The 21,645-nt window shown below is 39.2% G+C and overlaps 2 protein-coding genes across 9 annotated transcripts in view; both read left to right on the forward strand.

The window, feature by feature from the left end:
* Window positions 1-8,877, forward strand: part of LOC109852270 (protein NDRG3) — a 29,154-nt gene extending 20,277 nt beyond the window's left edge. For 6 of the 8 annotated variants that reach the window (XM_020423280.1, XM_020423283.1, XM_020423276.1 and 3 more), the window contains 5 exons: window positions 100-388; window positions 1,088-1,357; window positions 1,484-1,568; window positions 4,091-4,135; window positions 5,188-8,877. In XM_020423280.1, coding sequence (XP_020278869.1) covers window positions 100-388; window positions 1,088-1,357; window positions 1,484-1,568; window positions 4,091-4,135; window positions 5,188-5,333 — 835 coding nt within the window. In that variant the 3' untranslated portion in view covers window positions 5,334-8,877. Of the gene's footprint in view, window positions 1-99; window positions 389-1,087; window positions 1,358-1,483; window positions 1,569-4,090; window positions 4,216-5,187 lie in introns of all 8 variants that reach the window. The other 2 variants (XR_002249987.1, XM_020423278.1) reach the window with 2 other exon arrangements.
* A 2,028-nt stretch (window positions 8,878-10,905) lies between these two features.
* LOC109852274 (epidermal growth factor receptor) overlaps window positions 10,906-21,645 on the forward strand; it is a 118,270-nt gene continuing 107,530 nt past the window's right edge. Inside the window, exon 1 of the mRNA XM_020423294.1 lies at window positions 10,906-11,610. Within this exon, the coding sequence (XP_020278883.1) occupies window positions 11,520-11,610 (91 nt within the window). The 5' untranslated portion in view covers window positions 10,906-11,519. The remainder of the gene's footprint in view (window positions 11,611-21,645) is intronic.

A 21,645-nucleotide genomic window follows, 5' to 3' on the forward strand; every position in this document is an offset into this window, starting at 1 on the left:
CTTGACGTTATGTGTAAAACGTATAGCGAGAGCAATATAACGTTGCGATACCGAAGTGAAAAATATTGCAGACAATTTTTTTTTTTTACGTTATTTCAGTTATATCTATCCGTCCATGGATGAGCTAGCCGAACAGCTGCTCTTCGTTCTCGGCCACTTTGGCATAAAGTCTGTAATCGGTTTCGGGGTCGGTGCTGGAGCCAACGTTCTCGCAAGATTCGCGTTCGCCCACCCGGAGAAAGTAAACGCACTGTGCCTGATAAACTGCGTGTCCACGCAAGCGGGATGGATCGAGTGGGGCTATCAAAAGTTGAACGTGCGACACCTGAGATCTCAGGGTATGACTCAGGGTGTTCTCGAGTATTTGATGTGGCATCACTTCGGCAGGGTGAGTACAGCACATAAATGTACATATGACGATATCAAATTACAATTTAATTGAAAACTCGTCGCTTATCAAATATATTGAAGTATTCGATCACTCGAGTAACATAAAAAAAAAAAAAAAAAAAAAAAAAAAAAAAAAAAAAAAAAAAAAAAAAATAAGCAACAAAAACATCTTCCTCGTTTCTCTTTTACAACTTTCTCTCCTTTCACGGTGGATTAATTGTGTCCCAGACAGGATTATCTCACTGGGCACACTCTATGAAGCTAATAAAGCACCTGGTTCTTATATGAGGCGCGAAATAATGTCAACCAAGTTAGCGTTCATGCGCGAGCGCAAGATGAATTATCGACGAGGAAGCTTGAGCTTCCAAAGACTCGTTAGAACATCGTGGAAACTAGAGATTACATCGACGGGGTTTTGCCGCGTCGTATACTATACGCGAGCCTTATTGCGTGTTAATACTATTTCAAAGACGACCTCTAACCTTTGAGGAAGAAAATATAAAAAGAATGGCGAATATTGATTTGCAAAAACGCGCAGTTTGCAGTTTCTTTGCGAGAAAATTAATGAATTAAACGTTAATTAAGTTCGAAACTTGTCGATAATGTTGAGCGAAGATGTCGATAATTGATTTCAGAGAACTGATCTTAGCGAGAGACTAAAAAAATTGTACTGAGTAACGCAATGTTTTTTATACAGGGGACCGAAGAGCGGAATCACGATCTGGTGCAGGTGTACAAGAACTACTTCGAACGTCGTGTAAATCCAACGAATCTCGCGTTATTCATCGACAGTTACGTCCGTCGAGCGGATTTGAACATAGCGAGGGAATTGGACCCGACTCGCAAGAAGGAGGGAATGACGCTTAGAGTACCGGTAATGAACATCACAGGTGCCCTAAGCCCTCACGTCGACGACACCGTAACGTTAAACGGACGTTTAGATCCGACGAACAGCTCCTGGATGAAAGTGAGTTCGATCTCATGTCACATCTTATTGTACAAACTCTTCGAAACTCGCAACAAATCTTTAAGCGAGTTTAAGCTTTGATTTCGAGTCGTAGAATGTAATCGATCGTGCACCACTGCCTTTCAGATTTCGGATTGCGGTATGGTGCTGGAAGAACAACCGGGTAAAGTAAGCGAAGCCTTTCGACTGTTTCTCCAGGGCGAGGGATATGGTAAGTGAGCGTTTTCGCGAACATCACACATTTTCGAAATTAAATCATCAAACTAGCAAATCGACAAATTTCCATTGATCTTTCCTGATATTCGTGCACGCGTCGGATCTTCGTAAGAGAATATCTCGTGATCGCTTGCAAGCGGAAGAGTGTGACACAACATTCCGGCATACGCTTATATGTACTGCCGAAAATATTTGCGTCGAAATGACGAGGTGTTTTGATGGGACGAGACGTAGAAAGTATATATTTTTTCGTAATCAACGACGGAAATGCAATGAGAAACAGAAAAATATCGCGGGGCTGATCTGCGGACCTAGGCGATTGTAAATAATAATTTATACGCGTGAAAAGAATTATGCGCGAGACACATTTTCCCCCGGTCTTTGCAAGCGGTCACGTCATTTTTCGCACGACTCAACGTCGAAGTGAAAAGGCGAGAGACTTTGCGGTCATTTCTATAGCGTTAAGTTCGTTCTAACGACTGTTGCACTTTGTTGCTAGTAATTGAAAAAACTATTCTGGCCTACACACTGCAAAATACTTTATATACTTAAATATACATGAGTGTTCTCGACCGACCACACATACTGTCTTTTAATGATAGATGTTGTTATAAAAATAGTACGTCAAACGTGATTATTGATCACTCGCTAGAAAAAAGTGGTTCTTCTTTTAATTTTAACGTCAAGATTTAAGTGCTTATGAAACAAATTGTGCTTATATTTTTAAGAATATTAGAAACTATTAATTTTGCGTAATAACTAAGATCAGTAATGTCTAACAAGTAATGTGGGTTTCTTTTTTTCTAAGTAAGCATACATCAAAATCGAGAATTTGTAAAATGATTGCTGTTATAATGAACGTTAATATTTTACACTTTCAACATCTCGATTTCTCATAGCAGTGTTGCACACACGTATTTTTACGTTATACAGCGTCTCTTTCTGATAATAGAACTGTCGCTCTTATAAAAATTTTTAAAACTATTAACACAACGTACATGTACAATTTGACGATCGAGACTAACGCTTCACGTTCAATTCAATCAGATTCTTTATCTTTTGTGTTCAGCTTTTTATTCACAACAACACTATAGAACCGATCACAAAACACTGTGCTTTCTCACAAATATCGATTAAGTATGTTGTTTTAAGAATCTTCAAAGTGTGCAAATTTGTGCAGTTTTACTTTCACGTCGTGTGATCTCTTTCTTCAGCTCGTCTACTTTCCGTTCTCTTTCATTTATATATACCGATCAGTACAAAAGTTACACAAGTAATAATTTAATATTACATTAGCGAATTTTTACTGCGAATGACATTCAAGTTATCGCACATCGAACGAATCTTTGTTGTTCTTATCCTCGTTATCGTCGTTATCGTCTGTTGTTGTTGCAATCATCGCTATATTATATAAGTAGAATTTCCATGTTGTAAAATGGCGCGATACTTAGAACGTAATTTGAACCCGGGTGTAACAGGGTTGGTTCTCTGCGTGATATCTTGCACACACATACACACACAATTATTAATAACGAAGATGTTACTTGAAAATATGTACTACGGCAAACTTCGACGAGTAAACTCCGCTTTATCTCTGTGCTAATGAGTAGTAAAGGTACTCGATTATACCGAGGTTCAAATACGTGTTCCGAACATGTACCTTTATCCGTTGAAAAGCCACTGGCTCGACTTGATAAATAAAAAGGTAACTTGTGAAAAAAAAAGGATCGTATATTAAATCTTGCCACCACATATTGATTTTTTGAGTTATGTTAGATAAAAAAAAAAAAAAGAAAAAAAAACATCACATAAGGCAAAATAAGAAAACGAAAGAGTATTATACATGTTCATCGACTTGCGCCTTTATTTCCCACGCGTCTTGGATCGATCGAGTGGTATGTATATATTACAACAATTTCAGATGAACCGTAGAAATATTAGTTTCAGCTTATTTGCTATTTTTCTTTATTCTTTTTTTTGTTTTAGACAATTTAAAGAGTAAAAATCTATGTTGAAAACAAGACGCTTATAGAAGAAGGATGTGTTGCAAAAAAAAAAAAAAAAAAATAATAACTAATAGACATTCTATGAGTTGTGTCTATTGTCTAGAAACGCGATTCAGATTGTAGCAAACATTGGTTTTGAATTTAAAATTTCGTTCGAGTAAAAACATTTGAATTACGTTATCATTTGTTAATTGACAATCACAATCCAGTGTTCTAATACTGGTGTGTGAATCCGTGTCGAAAGACAGTAGATAATTGAAAGCAACTTTTAAGTATATTAGAGCAAACATAGCTTTGCAGCAATGTTACAAAGGCATCGATTGCCGCACTGTTGATTTGCTATGTGCCACTTGTGTGAATTCCAAACGGAATTAGTTTATCAGTTTTTTCGCACGAAAAACGCTTTGAACAATGTTAGTATAAGTAGCGAATTCAGTGCGTCACACCAACACGTTGCGACTGTATTTTTGAGAGTTGTAAATAGAATTCGTTTTTTCTTTCTACGTTTTAGCGGTGAGATCCTCTCGGAAGCCCGTGAAGCCGACAACACCCGAAGGTAATTGTAATTAGGATTTGAAGGCCGCAAGGAGAATCGAGCGCGCAGTTGGTCAATTATAGGCCACGTCTATATGTTAAGTAAGTCGGAATTCAAACTTTTTTCGGAAGGTATGAGAAATTACTAACTGAGAAAAAAAACGTCCTCCGGACAACCTCTGAATCCTTGAAGATTCTCTCGAAAAAGAGACTGACTTCGACTAACTATTCTAATAACATATTGCAAATATCGCACTAATCTTGTCTGCTGCTGATGACAGGAATGACGACAGTCTTTTGTCTCGTTAAACTTTTTTACGCATATCGGTGTATAAACTTTTTTTTTTATTTCTTTATCTTTGTTTACTTTTATATTCTTCTGTACTTATTTTATTACGTAAATATTTATAAGTTTTGTGACAAAGAAGCGATTATGACAAAATTAAAAAAATTGATTTTTTGCATTAAAAAATTCAAAAAAATTGCCCGGTGAAATAAATTTGTATAATGAATCGGTTTTACCGACTGATCTTCTATGTTTCATACAGTTCTCGATAGTCGGTAGGGATGTACAATCTGTTTATTAACACCGACCTGTTGCGCTACACTGATATACAGGTGATACAAAAATATAAAGTAATTTTTTTACGCAAACAATAAAAAAAGAAAGACTGACTCTACAACAGCACATGTTCATGTTTAGAGAACGTTTTGTGTGCAGATGTGTTGTTCTTTACGAAATCGAAAAAACAGAACAAGAGACAATTTCGCACATTTTGGGCAATATATTATAGAATAGCAAATACTCATTCTTCAAACCCACAAATCTCTCGCTATTGCGCACACAACAAATCCACCGACAATACACTTGATTTTTCTTGATTTATTTACTTTGCATGTGCGCTTTCTTTTTGTTCCTGTCCTTTTGTATTTTGTTGTGTAATAAAAACAACGATTTGATTGAACGAGTGAACGGAATTTTTATATGCGCGTTACAGCCTCCTCAAGGCGAGGTTAACGATAAATCAACATCAGGTTGAGGATATTACTTTTCCTTTATTTTTTCGTTTACAGTGGCCCCGCTGTCGCCGTTGAAAATGGCCGATTTCCGACTGGCTTCGATGGAGGGACTGAATCACGTCTGCAGCAAGAAGATCGACTGGCCTACCGCGACCATACACATCACGGAGAATCCGATATCGGAGGCAGTCGTTTGTTAAAATGTTTTATCGCCGAATCTCTCATCACTCACACAACATCATCGATTTTTGTTACGCGATTAACTGGGCGTATTAAAGCGAAAGATAATTTCGGAGACGTCGGTTAACTTATAGAGGGTTTCGTCGGGCAACGATTCTTCGCGGCACTAATCGCTGATTTCTTTTTTCGGAGCTTTTGTCGGCACCGCAGTTTTACTTTGTAATCGCGATACGCAGCTCGAATCACACACGCGTTTGTGTTTTATTTCTATAAATAAGTATAAGTTAAGAGCTTTCTTTTTAAAAGAGAGAATTTACTAGTTTAAGAACTAATCAGATGTGTTTTATCAACGCAGTTTTATTCCCGGCGTGCGATGTTATTAAAGACAGTATCGGTTCGTTAAAGATTAAAAAACTAACGTTAATGTTTGTAAACTTTAGCTTGGGTTTTTTTGCGAGTGGTTTTAATGAACGGTGCAAAGCGATTGTTTTACACATACAATCTTTTGTCGTAAGATATCGTTTTAATGAATCGCCTTTTACACATTTATTCGAGTGTAAAAAAGAAGTATTTTATCAATTCCAACGAATATTCCGTTTGCAAATGTGTTATTGCCCGCATTTTTAAAAAGTTCTAACATTTCGAGATGTTACGACATCAGGATGTATTAAATGATTTTTAGTGCACTTGCGTTAAAACGATCAAATTTTTTTAACAATACTAACCAAGCGAGTCACGCGTTGTGAAATATATTTGCAAATGCGGACGCACTGAAAATAATTAATAAACCCTGATGTACACCCTGATTGTACATCCATATACATATATGTGAGTACGTTACTATTGCGACGGAGACGCGCGATTACAACTTTTCACAAATACGTAACATTTCATACAATAATATTAATTAACGCTCAGCAAAGAGGAGAACAGTTATTCCTGATTCTACCGAAACTGTGCACACACATAAATAAATAACATTAATAAGCGTTACCTAAACAACCAGAAAAACAATGCATTATAACATAATTATAAATACTGAGAATGAATAATATATAAAACACAGTTATACGAAAGGCATCGAAAGCGTGTGGGACAAACACGTCGTAGAGAAGAACAGCGCACCTCCGCTTTTCGTGTTCACATAAACAAACAACTGAGAGAGAGAGACAACCATTTATGTATAAACAAAACTTGCATACAAACAACTTCCCGCTAAAATAACGTCTACCCGAGTACGAGTGTAATATCTCGTCTCTGCATTCGCCGCGCAATAAATGTAAAAACAAAAATACAAATTAATGATATATTAAAAAGCACATCCGCAAAGAGATCCGCGGAGATGGTTTTTATTGGTAAGAATAAATCTCTATTTTCCGTGCATTGCCAAATGAAGATTGTCAATTCGCGGAAAATAATATACTGTTTTGTTCATACGAGACGTGAAAATTGTGATAAAACAATTTTTCTATTAACACCTTGCGATATCAAAGAGAAAACTGTTTGATGTCGTTATGTTTTCCAATTTTGTCGCTCATGTCCATCCCCGTTTACAATGAATCGACCAGTCTCGAGAATAAACATCATGTGTTCGCGCTGTTTATATAATTGCAATTTTTTCTCTACTTTACACAAATCTATTTATTTACAATCGGTGGTTATTAAGATTAAATGATAAGAAGAAATAAAAGTGATAAGAATAAACGCGCCCACTCAAAGAAAAAAGTTAGTGATTACTGCTATAATATCAAGAGATCGGAGGTTCTCTGAATAAATCGAACGAAGATTGAAACGAAAGATCTGCGACTTAACAGCAATTTTTTTGCCAAAAAGGGCAGTTTTCTAACACGAGAATTAATTATCCTATATTTGTCTCTAAAAGGGGGATGTTTGATAACTTATTCCTGTCTCTTCAAACGATACGAGAATTCGTTCGTTGATTTGCGCTTAAAAAATACTGTTTTAAATACTGCGCCTTCCTTAATTCCAAAACAAAACGAGACTGCCCGTTTGTGGAAAAAAAACGAACATGCGCATGTGTGAGAAGATGGTATAAAAATAAAAGAAAGATAATATGTAATTAATCGTTCACGAAGAAGAGTGAGAGAAAATACAATATAAGGGTTCGGTATTTCTGCGGTGGTTTTACCGGGCTTATTCGAGCCTTTAGCGTGATATGATAAAGACGTGCCTGCTATACGATGTAGCTTTCGAAAGTTTAACGTCTTTAATTTTCTATAAACACATGATTCTAGTGCGTCCCCCGAAATTCCCCATTTTCCGCGCGTCTTCTCTCGAAGCATCGCGCCTCTAATGACGATCGGCATATTCACATATTTTTTTCAAAAATCGACAACCAACTTCAGCGATTCAGCGAATCGAATTTTAAGTCCAAGGGAGAAAACAACAATGTTGATGACAAAATGATAATGAAAACTTAATACTTTCCACATCCGATTCGCATCATTTCTGTACGTAAAGATTCGGAATTTTGTCAATTTAAAAATGTAGGATATTCATTCGCGTATATAATGTGCATATCGAAAACAATGTGTTACAAATTTTTTTTTCTTATTTTGCGGCAGATAATACCACAATTGATAAAAAAAGATGCGCGAGAACGACGGAGGAAGTCGAAACAGCGGACATCTCGAGGGACAGAAGGTTTAGCCATTTCGTGTAAGAGAGAGAGAGAGAGAGAGAGTTTATATAAGAAGATATATATATATATAAAATAGATATACACACCTTGCGTTATTTAGATTATTGCAAATTGAGACAGTGATAGAGAGTCGAGAGCGTAGTCGTAGAATTGTGGGACTCGATACGAGACGAGAATTGAGCGAATGCACGCGTTAACCATTGCTATAATGCGAACGCTATGACGCACGGATAACGTAGCTTTTAAGGATTTTACCGATGCTCCGCCGTTAATCCCTTCGTTTCCAGATACCACAAAATTACGCGAATCCATTATCGAATCGATTTTTCGACAGAATTATCTGAAAACGCTCAAACAACGAATTTGTCACATTCTACACACATCGACGGAAATGTTGACTTTAAATTAGACATATCGGCCAAGTTCACGCGATATCAAATTGTTCGTCGACTGATTGATCGGTTTTAATCCACGTATATAATCGTCCATTGTTACTCGCGAGAGAGACGCATATCAGTACAATAAATTTTTAAACGATTTTTCAAACAAAAAAAACCGATTTATCGAATTTGTATCTGCATTTTAATTGACGCGTCGGAGAGTATCACTTCAAGAAAGAAAATGCCCCGCTGGTTTCGAAGGGTTTAAAAAACAATTATATATATAAAAAAATCATCCAGGCACGCGATCGAGAGCAAAATCGATTTTCAGCATCCATTTCTACCTCGCGCGAGGATAACACGATTTTCCTTTGCCGCACGACGCGTAAAGTTTGTCCTCGAAAATAAAATTTCTAATTTTCCACGCGGCATCGCGAAACAAGACATTTTAGCGAAGTGTATTGATCACTCGGCATAAACGAGAGACATAGTACAGTAAGCAAAATAAAAAAAAAAAAAAAAGAAACTTAGCTGGAGCTTGTGACTACATATATATATATACATATACAAAGTATATTATACAAGTTAAATAACACGTGCGCACCGAACACATGCATCTTGTTATTTATAATAAACGGATACAAAGAAAATAATAAAGTTGTTTAACACCCGTCCTTCTTTTATTTTCACCCGTCTTATATTTTAAATTAATAAGAAAAAGAATATACCGTGAAATATTCATACGCCTGAAGTATTCTTATTTTGTTTGTATTTTTCTATATGAAAATCGAAGGAAATAACAATTTGAAAAAACAAAAACTAATAACATAAATATTCAATAAAAAAATTCAAACTTCTATAAACATCATTAATCTTCGGATTTCTGTAAAACTTATTAATCTCTCTCGGAATGTTATTAATTGTCTAGACGCGTGTGATATGGCGTGTTTGCTAACAATCACAACCAATTTAACTCGCTAAGACGCGATAAAGTCATTAGAATCTTGAAATAACACGTGAATCGTCTATTATAGTAACAACAAAGATATCAAATGCTATTTTTATCGTTGTATTTACCCACATACATGTATTCACGATGTGAGAGAAACTTTGTCTCGATTTTCAATCGATGATGCGCAGAATCGGAACAAAGCTGGTTCATCTTTTATCTGAGTAAATGCCGGAAGAGACGATTATAACGCACGTGCAAAACGTTATTCATTCTAGTTGATTACATTTTGGTGCAAAAAGTTTCTCGTTTAGATTTATTGGAAACACTTGCGACTTGGGTTTCAATTGTGCTGCCGATAATGCAGCGCAATAAATCTTCTCGTTTGATTCGACAGACCGTAATAGATTATGACGGAGAACGTTTCCAATGGAAAACAATTTACGGAATTATAAGTTCTATTATACGCATGTTTGTAACGATTTCTTTATATATTTGACATTTTAAATAAAAATAGATATTAAAATAGAATTTATCTGAATTATAAATACATAAATAAATAAATAATATGTTATATGATATATATAGACTTTTAAAATAGATAACTTATATAATAACACACTTAATTACCGGATTAAATAAAAAAGATATGTCTGAACGAGAAGTTTTCGCAGAAAACGCGCCGCGACTATTGTATCGTTCGTATCGCCGTTTCTTTTTCACGGTTTTCTTGTCAGGTACGCGATTACACGTATGTATCACACGTGTACGCATGTGCGTGCATTGGCGACACGAAACCAGTCTTCAAGTCAATTTTTACAACGACGCATCGACTAACGTATTCGTGGAATCAACAAACCCGTCTTTGTAAACACGCTTTGCTCCCTTCACCGACAGAAAAGTAAATATATCTTTTATTTTCTATTTAATTCTTTTTATCGAGATCTTAAACGATTTTAATTGTACATTTTCAGTCACTGCCATTTTCACATGATTATTTTTACACCTTATATGGCAAAACGTAGTGCAGTTGTAACATTTTTTGTTGCAGATTGTTTTATTGCGTTGCATTATCACGTAAACAAGGAGCGTGAGTAACGAAAAACTAACGATATAGTTAACACAATCGTTCGTTATTTATCTCATAAAATTAATATCTACAAAAATGAAAAACTCACCTCCCTTCAATGCAGAGCGCGCGATTGACATTCAAATTCTAGCGTCCGTACGTGTGCGCATTCTAAAAAGAGCAATCACATCGGTGAACAATTATCGCACGCACGAATCTAATTCAATCTCCGTCGAATTCTTAAATTACATTACTTACCACAGCCACGAAACTTCACTCCGTTTCTTCCGATCAAAATTATCTTCCCTATTTTAGTCAAGATAACCGAAATTTCACAGAAATTTCGCTCGTTAAACACGAAACGTCATTGCGACAGTTTGCAAAAATTCCGATTCGAGGCTCTCCAGTGTCGCCCTCGCCCGCAAGCCCGGACCGCTCGGCAATCTTCGATCGCCTCCGTAAATCTTCGGAAGCGCTGCGCCGTCTAGTGGCGCGCGAGTCTGCGGGCGCGCGTATTCTTAACGCGTCCGACGTGGGAGTGAGACGTGCGCGTAATACCTACCTACCGTGGAGTAGTCGAGGGTAGTCGACAAAAAACCATCTCTCCGCGTAAAACTTCGGTGTTAGTTTAAAATTAACATCGTGTACACGGTTTTGTTTTCTTATTTCGCGCTCGTTCAGTTAAAGTGACGCGGGTGTTCGATCTTTTGAAGCAAAGTGCTCCGAAACGACTGTCAACGTTCGAACGAAAAGACTGAGCCGACTTTCATAACAAATCGTTTGAGAGTCGTCACGTGCGCCGAGAAACACAAAACTCAACTCAAAAGAATCGAAATCGAAAGAGAAGAGAACAATTCCGACAGAAAAACAAGACACAACAAAATCTACGAAGTAAATCTTTCGAGTCGCGATGTCCCGAGTGTGAACTGATTCGAAAAATCGAAGTCGATCTCTCTCGCGCGAAGTTCTCCAGTGCGAAGTTGTCGTCGCGTCGCGTCGCGTTAAATGTGAAATCAAAACGGGTGCGTTGTCGTCGACAAGACGCGAGATATTGAGAAGTGCGATAATTCACGCGCGGTGACAAGTGGTGGTGAAAAGTGGATATGGGTCGTTTCTTGTGAAAGTGTCTTGGGGATTCCTCGCAGAATGGAGACGGCCAAGTTCCTTGGAATTTACATTTTCCTCTTTGTCCTGTTGTGCGCCGATCTAACCACGAGCGGTGTCATCGAGGAAAGAGGTACATACGTTTGTTTGTTTGTTTGTTTGTTTTTTTTTTAATTGACGTCTAAGAGTTTAATTGGCGCCTAAGAGTCACTTTATTATTTAACAGAATAATCAGATTTCTTAAAGAATAAAACTTTTCTAAGAATAAAACTCTTCTCAAGTGCTCTGTTAATTTTCGGTTAAACACACCGGCGGCGAGAGAAACAAACAGCGAGTTAACAGGTGTTTGAGGTGCTTGAAAGTGACTTACAAGAAGTAAATATGTACAACACGTATATGTGTCGTTGATTTTTATTCTCAAACATTTCTCATTGTTAGAAAGTCTTCTATCTTTCTGTGTAAATCTCAATTTCTCGTCATAAAAACACACTCTCTTACGCGTTTTTTTTTGTCGCGTTATCTCGACACTGTTGTTCTCTCGTCTAACCGCATTACAAAATTACTAAATTCTTAAACTTGTGCGTCTATCCAATAGATTATATACTTGTTTCGCTCGGCTGAACGACCATTTTAGTTACGCAAACTTTAATGCTTTTATGAATTGCGCTTTCTCGACTCACTCTCGATTCAACTCGCTGAATGTCCGTCGCGCTCCCAAGCTCACCAATTTTTGCAACACATTACATTTGCAATTGTGCGCACAGCAAAAACTGACCTTAAGCGAAAAACATATCGAAATATGTCTGTTTACAATCTATATAAGACTTTATATATGAAACTTTCTCGAAAACAATGTTGTTTTTATAAATAATATAAACTTGATCAAAAAATGACATAAATATTTACACTGTAAAGTGATGTTGGCTCTCTTCAAGTTTGAGACGTGTACAAACAACATGCAATTTTTGTCGCATATTTACAGAGCTAACGGTTTCACTTGACGTGTATCTTATAGGTGTATCTTACCTGGCGCACAATGCATCTTTATCACGCTAGTAGATAAGAAATTGCGTATCTCGACGTTGCGATAAAGAGAAGCCGACTGCCCTTACGATAAGCAAATTAGAAAGAACTGGTGCAGATAAATAACCTCCCTATCATTGTTTCTGCGAACGTAAAAGATAAAAGAGTTACGATATACCTACACACACTTGACGTGCGGGAACGTTGAAATAAAGAAGCGAGCAGTGTGCATCTTATTATTTCCGTGCGAGAAAAAACGCCAGTTTTATATTTCTGCCCACGACTGATAAAAGATCGCAAAAGTGTAAAAAAAGACAGAGCGACTATTTAGCAGAGCGTATTTATTTTCGTGCCAAAAATGTGTGGCGGCATTTCTCCGATTTGAGATCTCCTCTCTCTCTCTCTCCCTCTTTCTTTCTTCCGCGTTTACAAGCGTGAACACCACGAGTTAAATATATCTTGTTAAACGGTTAATTAGGGACTTTAATCAGTTTGGCTCGTCCAAAGCGTCCAGACGGGAACAAGGCCAATGGTACGATGCCGTCCGTTGGAACTTTTGTTAAAGCGACAGTACTGCCGCGAAAAGGGATATCGAGATAAGACGAACGTCTTCTTACGAATCCCTCTAACGAGAAACTCATTTCGTGATTGTTTCAATTTACAATGTCAAAACTTTAATTGGGGGGTTTTAACGTATTTAATATTTTCGCTGCAACAAAAACAATCGACTCGATGTTAAATTAGAAAGTCGCGATAGTTAAGTATCGATAAACAGTAAGTAAAACTACGGCCTAGTTCCATTTTTCATGCGATTAGTTTGAAAATAAAAGTCGCATTTCCGCGACATGAGACAGCATTGCCGTTCCACTTACAAATGTGACGCTTACATGTTTGCGTTATTTCACTTTGTTTCTAATTTACGTCCAGTACGCCATGTTTTTTTTTTTTTTTTTGATCGAGAGAAGGTTTCGTTCAGGTACATTAGTAAAATTTTTTCACGTCCACGCGCTGCTTCGATTCACTGAACCCTCCCTCGAGCAAAACTGCCACTGGCAAGAGTCCTGCCGGTTTCTTCGTGTCGTTACCGCCTCTTCAAGTACGCGCGCCGCGTTCCGGACGACGGACGGACTGTAACTTACGACGGTCGAGATCTTTTGATGTAAGAGACGAGATGATGAAAGTCGAGAAAAATGCGCGGCCAAATAGGGAAGAGAGCGCTCTCCCCTCGGAATTGAAAATTATGCGGTAATTCTTCATTGAATTCTTCGGCGAAGTATCGCTCGTTTGAAAAAGCAGACCACGATGGAAGTAAGAACACGTTTCCCCCGCGTTCTTGAGAGGCGACGCCTCTCCTCTTCTCTCCCTTTACTGCACACGGAGGTAGGTACAGACATAGAGGAGCGGTAGTCAGCCAAGCATAAAGCAAGAGACTCGAATCGAACTTTGCAGCCTTGCGTGGCGCAGAAACAACCGAGGAACGTATTCAGAGAATAAACAAGTGATTTTTATCTTTTTTGTTTTATCGAAATAAAGATTTTATAAAACACGCCACTTTTTCTCTCAACTCAGCGTGTTTGAAAAAACAAAAAGTTCGTTCGCTCGCGAACTTTAACATCCGCGATTTAGGTAAATGTACCCGAACCTGTTCTGTGTTTGCTCGCTGCTTTCTTCGTCCTTCGATATTGTGATTAATCGTGATAACGATCGGTATGAGATCGGAATGGTGTTCCCACGAATCGATAACGAGTCGCAAGGATGCAAGGGAACGAGCTCGGGTCAACACCACTTGAACCGATGTCGATGACGACGATCGCGACGAATGACGCATCAGCTCGCGAATCATCTTGCGCGATGATATTACGGCGAGTGATTTGAACATCGCTCTGTCTTGATGATTTTTTTTACGCTCGAGCATTCTCTTTGTTTCTCTAATTATTCAAACTTCGTTAGTGTATGTCAAACACGTAGAAAACGGAAAAGAGGCATTTTTAGAAATGTTTGTTTTTTTTTTTTTTTTTTTTTTTTACACGAAGAATGCAAAAAGAGAAAAAAAATAAAGAGAAACTTCTGTTCTTCTACTTAAAAATTGTTAGAATGTACAATCGGATACTTGACGATGAAATGTAGCGCGAAAAAGAATCACAACTGCGATTTATTGCGAAGGAACGTTAGCATTGAATGTTCAGCAATTGAGCTATCTTTGCCGGTGCGAGCGGCAACAGTAGATGCAATCAGGGTCGAGCGACAATACATTCACCTCGCTCTTGGAGTACATTTTGCTTCGTGCATTATCTCGCGTTGTCTCTGCTTGCTTGTTGTTTTCCTGTTTCTTTTTTCGTTGAACAAAATTCAAAATACTTAAGAACATTTTAAATATTACAGAACGATCTTATCTTATTTTTGTCGCGTACGTCATAAAGCAACATTTATAAAAAAAATTAAATCTTTAAAAAAATGTACTGTAATACGAGAATTTTATCAAACGAAAGAAATCAGAAATTCATTATTAATTGTCTACGGAACGTTAACAACAATGATAGAATGCGTGGTGATTAGATTTGCGTGTGATCGGCAAATTTATTGATCTTCCGGTTCTTCGTGTTTAGACGGCAAAGAAAGCGCCTGAAGTAGCTTCACGCCAAATTACAAGGAACGCATTCACAAGCGCGTGTAAACGCGCGAGTGTGCGTAATTGTTTAATGACCTAATGAAATGAATACACCCGCCGAATCTAAGCGCGCACAAAAAGCCAATTGTGTGCGCGCCACCACCTCCGGCATTCCGCGATTAGTTTCGACTTCGTGTCATATCACCCACCGGCGAGCCGCACAGAGGTGCTTCACACGCGCATAATTTAGCGCGTCGCAAGCGAAATTATGCGCATACCAAGTGTTTTCCTCTGAGAAACAACACTTTTCTCGGGCACACGCGCTATCGATGTGAACGCGCTGTAAAAGCGCTCTTTATCCCCCTCTTTTTCCCGATAAGCAACGGAAAAACTATATCTCCATAACTGTCTGCGCAAAATCATCATTTAGTCATACCGGCGGGTTGTCTGAAAAATTTTGCGTCGTCTAGAAATCACAGAATGAGAAATTCTTCGTACAAAAAACTTGAAACGTTGATATGTTAGATGTAGGTTAGGTGCAGGTTTCTTAGTTTCCTGTCACTGATGACAAAATCTATTAACTTCGATGGTGTAATATATTATCGTGCGATTGATCCGAGTTAGAAAGGAAAACTGGAAATTTAGTGGAAAAAATTTTGAAGTGGAATCCAGCTTGGAACTTGAATGGATGTCCAGCTGTGAGGGTTTAACGGGGATGACGCACTCTTGTTATTCACACATCTATTTCGATTTTTGAAAGAATCCTAACGGGAGCGACCTGACACTCGTCGGAGCCGAATGGAATTACGGAGCCAATATGAAAAAACTGTTGTCGATTATTTACGGAAAACATGAAAATGCAGTTAACATATTGTATTAATACGTTTTTTTATTGTATTAATACGTGAGCCGTATACAACGTGTTGAAATGTTTTTCTTTTTCAAGCGAAGTATTAGACGATAAAATTGTTTACGTCTAATTTTTCCGTATTCATCTCCGAGCTCACATGCTGTTTGAGTCTTTTGACACATTTATTTTATTTACCTTTGGTTAAAGTTTTCTGGATATCCGTTACAACGAAATATCCTTTCTCGTATAAAATATTTTCCCACTTAAAACCGAAAGAGACGTCCTTCCGGGAGAGAAATTTTTCACGTGTCACTACTCGGTACGAAACCCACGCACGTGCGATCGTATTTATTTACGTGTGAAACTGAATCCGAGATTAATCTGTCGCTTTTTTCTCCTTTCGCACGCCCCGTTCACACCTTGCGAAAGAACGCGCGAAGCATCCTACGATTTTCGAGACGCGTGCTTGTACATAGTGAGAGTTTTGCTTCCGACGACTTGTAGAATGTCGCGCGCGAAATATTTTCTTCTGTCATTTCCGTTGTTACCTAAATAGAGTCAGCTGATTAAATGACTTTGCTTAAAAAATTCTTATCCAATCAGACAGCGTTTTCAAATATATAGAAAATGTGCTTTGAGAAATGTGCTCAAATATCACAAAAAAAAAAGCAGTTCGCTATATTCAATTCGATTCGATATCGCGTCTGAAAAACCGCGTTGCGCGAGAAACTACGCTCTTTTGCATTTTGCGGTTTCGTATCCGTCGCGAGCGGATTGAAGATGCGAGAGGATATCGTTGCCTGGCTGCATCTCTCCGATCGCAGCGGAAATCGGAACGCGTGCATGCCTCGAGTCGAGTCGCCGTGCCAGTTGGCGATGAAGTTCAAAGACTCGCGGCATTCATTCGGTCTGAAAGAGTGTACGGCGACGGAGATCCTGACTGCGAGGAGATTCCCCTTTCATTACGGGAGTATTGAAGTTCAACGACACTGCCCTCGATACGTAATCCCGGAGACGACATTCAGCAACATGTCCAGCGCTGATCTCAAGAAGCCAGTCTCAAGGAACATGGCCACTCGAGGGTCACCAGCAGGAAAGGATTTGATAGTCTCTCGTTGAAACTTGGCGCGTAATCGGCGTCATTACGAAATAGAAAGCGCTCTTAGAGAACCCGCTAGGAACGCCGCGTTGCATTGCGGAGTTACTTTTCTGCATAGTTTGAGCGGAAAGAGAAAGAAAGAGAGAGAGAGAGAGAGAGAGAGAGAGAGAGAGAGANAGAGAGAGAGAGAGAGAGAGAGAGAGAGAGAGAGAGAGAGAGAGCTGAAGAGAAACTTTTCTTCGCGCAGAATGTTACGAAAACAAGTTTCAAAGATTCATTAAAATTCTGAGATGCAAATTATACACACATCAAGTTGAAATAACTGTTTTTGCCATTATCACTTGTTTTTATCATCGTCACCTCACGTTGAAATGTTATTTTCAAAAAACTGTCGGATAGAAATTCCGTTTTCTGGTTAAATTCTTTAGCAACGCAACGGAAAGAAAAACGAGAATGAGACTTTGACGGCCAGGCGAGAGAGAAGCTTCCTTGAGACGAGTGAACTCGACCAATAATACATAGTGACTTAACACCAGTAGAACTCGGTGCGCCTCGGGTGCGAAGTGAGCATAACTGCGAGACGGTGGAGTTTAATTGAGGTTGATGAGGGGGGCGCTCGTATTGGCCCGGAATTCAATGCCGCGATGATGTTTCTTGCTCGCACCGAGACGACGTCTTGAACGGAATGCTACAGGAAAATCGATGAAACCGTCTACCGGTACCCCGAGATATCTTAGGTGGTGGCGGTGTGAGGTGATTGCCCCGACGAAAGAATCATCGTCGATCATTACGTGTCGGGAACGCGTTTCTCACACGTAATAATAATTCGTTACGAGTTTGTAGATCTGCCGTTCGGCAAAAGTGCGCGAAGTGAAAGTACGGAAGGGAACATTGACTCGCGTTTTCACAAAAATGCAAATCGATCCGAGTTATGCCAACGCGATTATTATTTTTCACGTATTGTGCGCATTTATTTTTTATTTAATTGCTAAAAAAATAAACAGCGTCTCAAAGCACATTAAAAAAAAAAATCAAATAGAAGTATATCTTATATCTCTCAGATAATGTTTGCGTATTAAAAATTACCGATATCTCCGATACGCGTGTAAATTTTCATCTAAAAACACACGAGATCGCCGCTTATCGCGTAAGGTGAGGCTCTCCGCGACGTGAGACGTTTCTGCCACGTTGTTTAAATGCTCGCCTTACCGGAGGGGGGAAGGAGAGAGAGAGAGAGGAGGGCTAGTAGGTACTTCTTATCAAGCGCGTTTTGTACGAGGCTCGTACGATGCTCGGCCTTTGAATGGAGGCGTTCCAACGACACTTCGACAATCGAGTTGTCAGCATCCTGTCTCAAGCCACATATCTATTTATACGTGCAACGAGGAAGTTGCAAGCACGCCGGTATCTTTTTCGTATGCGTGGGCAATCAGAGGAGTAGAGCGTAATTGACGAAGATACGAGAAATAAGCGTAGCGAAATTACTCGAGGAGAAATGACAGTATAAAATATGTGCGAAGTCCGTTTGTCACTTGAACGAGCACGATTTCTTTTTGTTTTTTCGATGTCGCTAATTATTGTTATTATACATCATAAAATTATTTTTATTGTTTTGAAAATTTCTCTTCGTTCAGTTACAAACTCGTTAATTGTGTTGTTAAACACTTCTCTCGATGGGTTCTAGATCAAACAGAAATATACCGCCTACAGATAGAAGCGCGAAATCATTATAGAAACGCAACTCGTTCCAGTGACGCGGCGTTGAGTTAAACTGCCAATGTTTCATTCTCGATATTTTCAAATGGCGCGAAAGTCAGCCGAGTAATCTCATTCAGACGATCTTCTAACGAGGAGCTCCGAGTCTCTCCTCCGAGCATGAACCTGCTCAGTGAGTTCGTAAAGCGAACAGGCTGCATCATGCATGCCATAAAATCGCGACGACGTCAAACAGCGCAAAAAGACCGCGGTGGAATCTCCCCTTCTCTCCTTACCCCCGCTCCCTTCTCTTTTCCTCGCCCTCTCTCTGTCTTTCTCTCTCTTTCTCTTGGACGCAGAGGACATCCGCGGGTTTTCGTCGTGAAACCGGGTTCTCCGAGGACGCGCGCAGCCAGCACATGGTTCCAAAGTTTGCGTGCCGCGGTTACGGAGCAGGAACCTCCCCCTCGCCGGGAGGAACGCGCACGTTTCGCGTTCATCCTCCTCTGCTACCTTCGACATTCTTCTCGGCCCCGCATACCCCGTCCCCTGTTCCATTCAGGCATAATAACCGTGCAGTTTCCCAGCGCGTCTTCAATGGGCGAAGATTGCATGCTACGAGGCCTCAGGCCGGTCCACCTCTCTTTCCCCACCTCTACCCTTCTCTCTCTTTCTCTCTCTCTTTCTTTCTCCATCTCTCTCTCTCTATCTCTGTATCTCCTTTCTCCTCGTCTCTCTCTTTTTCACGCTCGCTCCTCTGATAGCGCGACTCTTTCTTCGTCTTCTTCCCGCATCTTTTCGCTGTCTTGATCTCTCTCTCTCTCTTTCTCTCTTTTTCTTCTTGTCTTCTGGCGTGATGTCCGTCCGTTCTCCATTCCCGCAAAGACTCGCGGTGATCATGTCTCCCGACAGAACACGCGAAAACAATTTTGTTTCTCCACTCCGGAAAGTTGTGCCGGGGCCGAGATCCGCGAATTGCGGTGACCGAAGTAACGCGTCTTTGTAACCAATACAAAATGATTTTCGAAACAGATATTACAGAAAATCAAAGAAGAGAGAAATACGTTTAAATTACATAAAAAAAAACTTTAATTTGATGATATTTATTGCAACATAAAAACAAAAATATTGTGTTGCGCAAAATCACACACATGAACTTACGTAAATTTGTCCTCTTACTTTATTATAATACGAACGAGGTACGAGATATACTTGGCGAACTAACATTATGAGAGCACACGACATATAGCATATGAGAAAATATCGCGAGACTTGCCTTTTTCTCACGTGTACTTCGCGTCTACCGTCACGCGAGAGTTTAAAGAGACGTTCTATTCCCAGTGCGCGAAGGTACGGCTGTCTTGCGGCAGTCCGGAATGCCACCTGCTCATTTAATATTTTCCTTTCTGTCACGGTTTGTTGTCTTATCCTTCGCGGATAGAAAACCAGCTCTTGCGCGTATTATTTCTATTTGATAAAACTTTAAACAGTATCCGTCTTCTCGGAAAAAATTTTTTTGTTTTTGTGGAGGACTATTTAGACCGTTTCTCTATTCGGAGAAGTATAGAACGCTCATTTCCAACGAGACTGTCAGAAGGATCGTGCCGCTGTAAAAGGAAAGGTTTTCCTGTGTCGCGACGTTTGCGCGTAAAATTGCAACAGTGGACGCGCACGTACCGAAAGGATTGAAGAACGAGGCGCATCCGTTCGACGCGCGATCGGATAGTCGCGAACAAGCTCCCTTCTTGACCAAATGGGGTAACTAGTACCAAAGAAAACAGCCCAGATATGTCTCCGGGGAGTCGGGCGCTCGCGTCCAAACCGGGATTTGATGTCGCGCGAGCGTCGCGTTCTCTGCTCCGAGGTCGGGGTGAATGTCCACGCCAGTCGATCCGACTGGACGAACAAGTGAACTTGAGCTCTCATTTCTGAAAATCACGACGTATCGGTCTAACCTAACTTGTGGGTGGTAATTTCGCGTAAAAAGTTTCATTTATTTTTTTAAGTCGTTTCAAAAAGAGAGCTTCGAAATTTTTGCGCACGATGACAAAATTAGCCACTAAATGTTTCAAAACAACCACATAATAAAAAATACTTTAAAGTAAATTTTTTTGATAGAACTTTTTGTAACAAGAATCGTGAATTGTGTTCAAAACTTTTTTTTTTTTTTTTTTTAAATATTTAAATGTTCTTTAAGAGCTCGATTCAAACATAACTGTCTTAGAGAATGATATATAACCCGCAATTTGGTATGCTAATTTTCTACTTGAAATTTCTGCGCAAGGACACGGTATGTGTATATTTGCGTCATTAGAAATAAGTTTCCAACAGTACACGCGATGAAATGTGCTTTTAATGCAAAGCATGCGAATTGCAATCGTCGGTAAATTAACGACATATTAGCGACATGTAATCACTCGAGATAAGTACGTACGTGATTACAACAGAACGCGAGTTGATGCAAATTAATGCGATAAAAATTGATATTCTGATGTATCTGACCGCAATGATAAACATTTGCGATTCTGATTTGTTCGTTTTTTTCTGCGCACTTATTTGCGCGTAAATAAAAATATCATTTGCAATGTTAAATCGATGTAACACAGCGAGTAAGAAATAAAAAAATGAATGACAGTTATAAAAATTACATGCGCAACATTCGCTACTTTTACTCGGACTCGAAAACGCTCAACTGTTCGACGAAGTTAATAGTTTTCAAAACGAAAAATTGTTAGTACGCAAATCTGAATCGCTGAAATTCTCATTCAGCTTTAGGTATCCTTGCACATCCATCGCGCGCGTTCCCCTTTTACTCCCCCTTTTACGCACGCTACACATTCGCATTCATCGTTTCTCTCGCTGCTCCATGCACGCGCGATGCGGCGTATGCGTT

The sequence above is a fragment of the Pseudomyrmex gracilis genome, unplaced genomic scaffold, assembly GCF_002006095.1.
Source record: "Pseudomyrmex gracilis isolate BER0280 unplaced genomic scaffold, ASM200609v1 scaffold_26, whole genome shotgun sequence".
In the NCBI taxonomy this organism is placed as follows: domain Eukaryota; kingdom Metazoa; phylum Arthropoda; class Insecta; order Hymenoptera; family Formicidae; genus Pseudomyrmex; species Pseudomyrmex gracilis.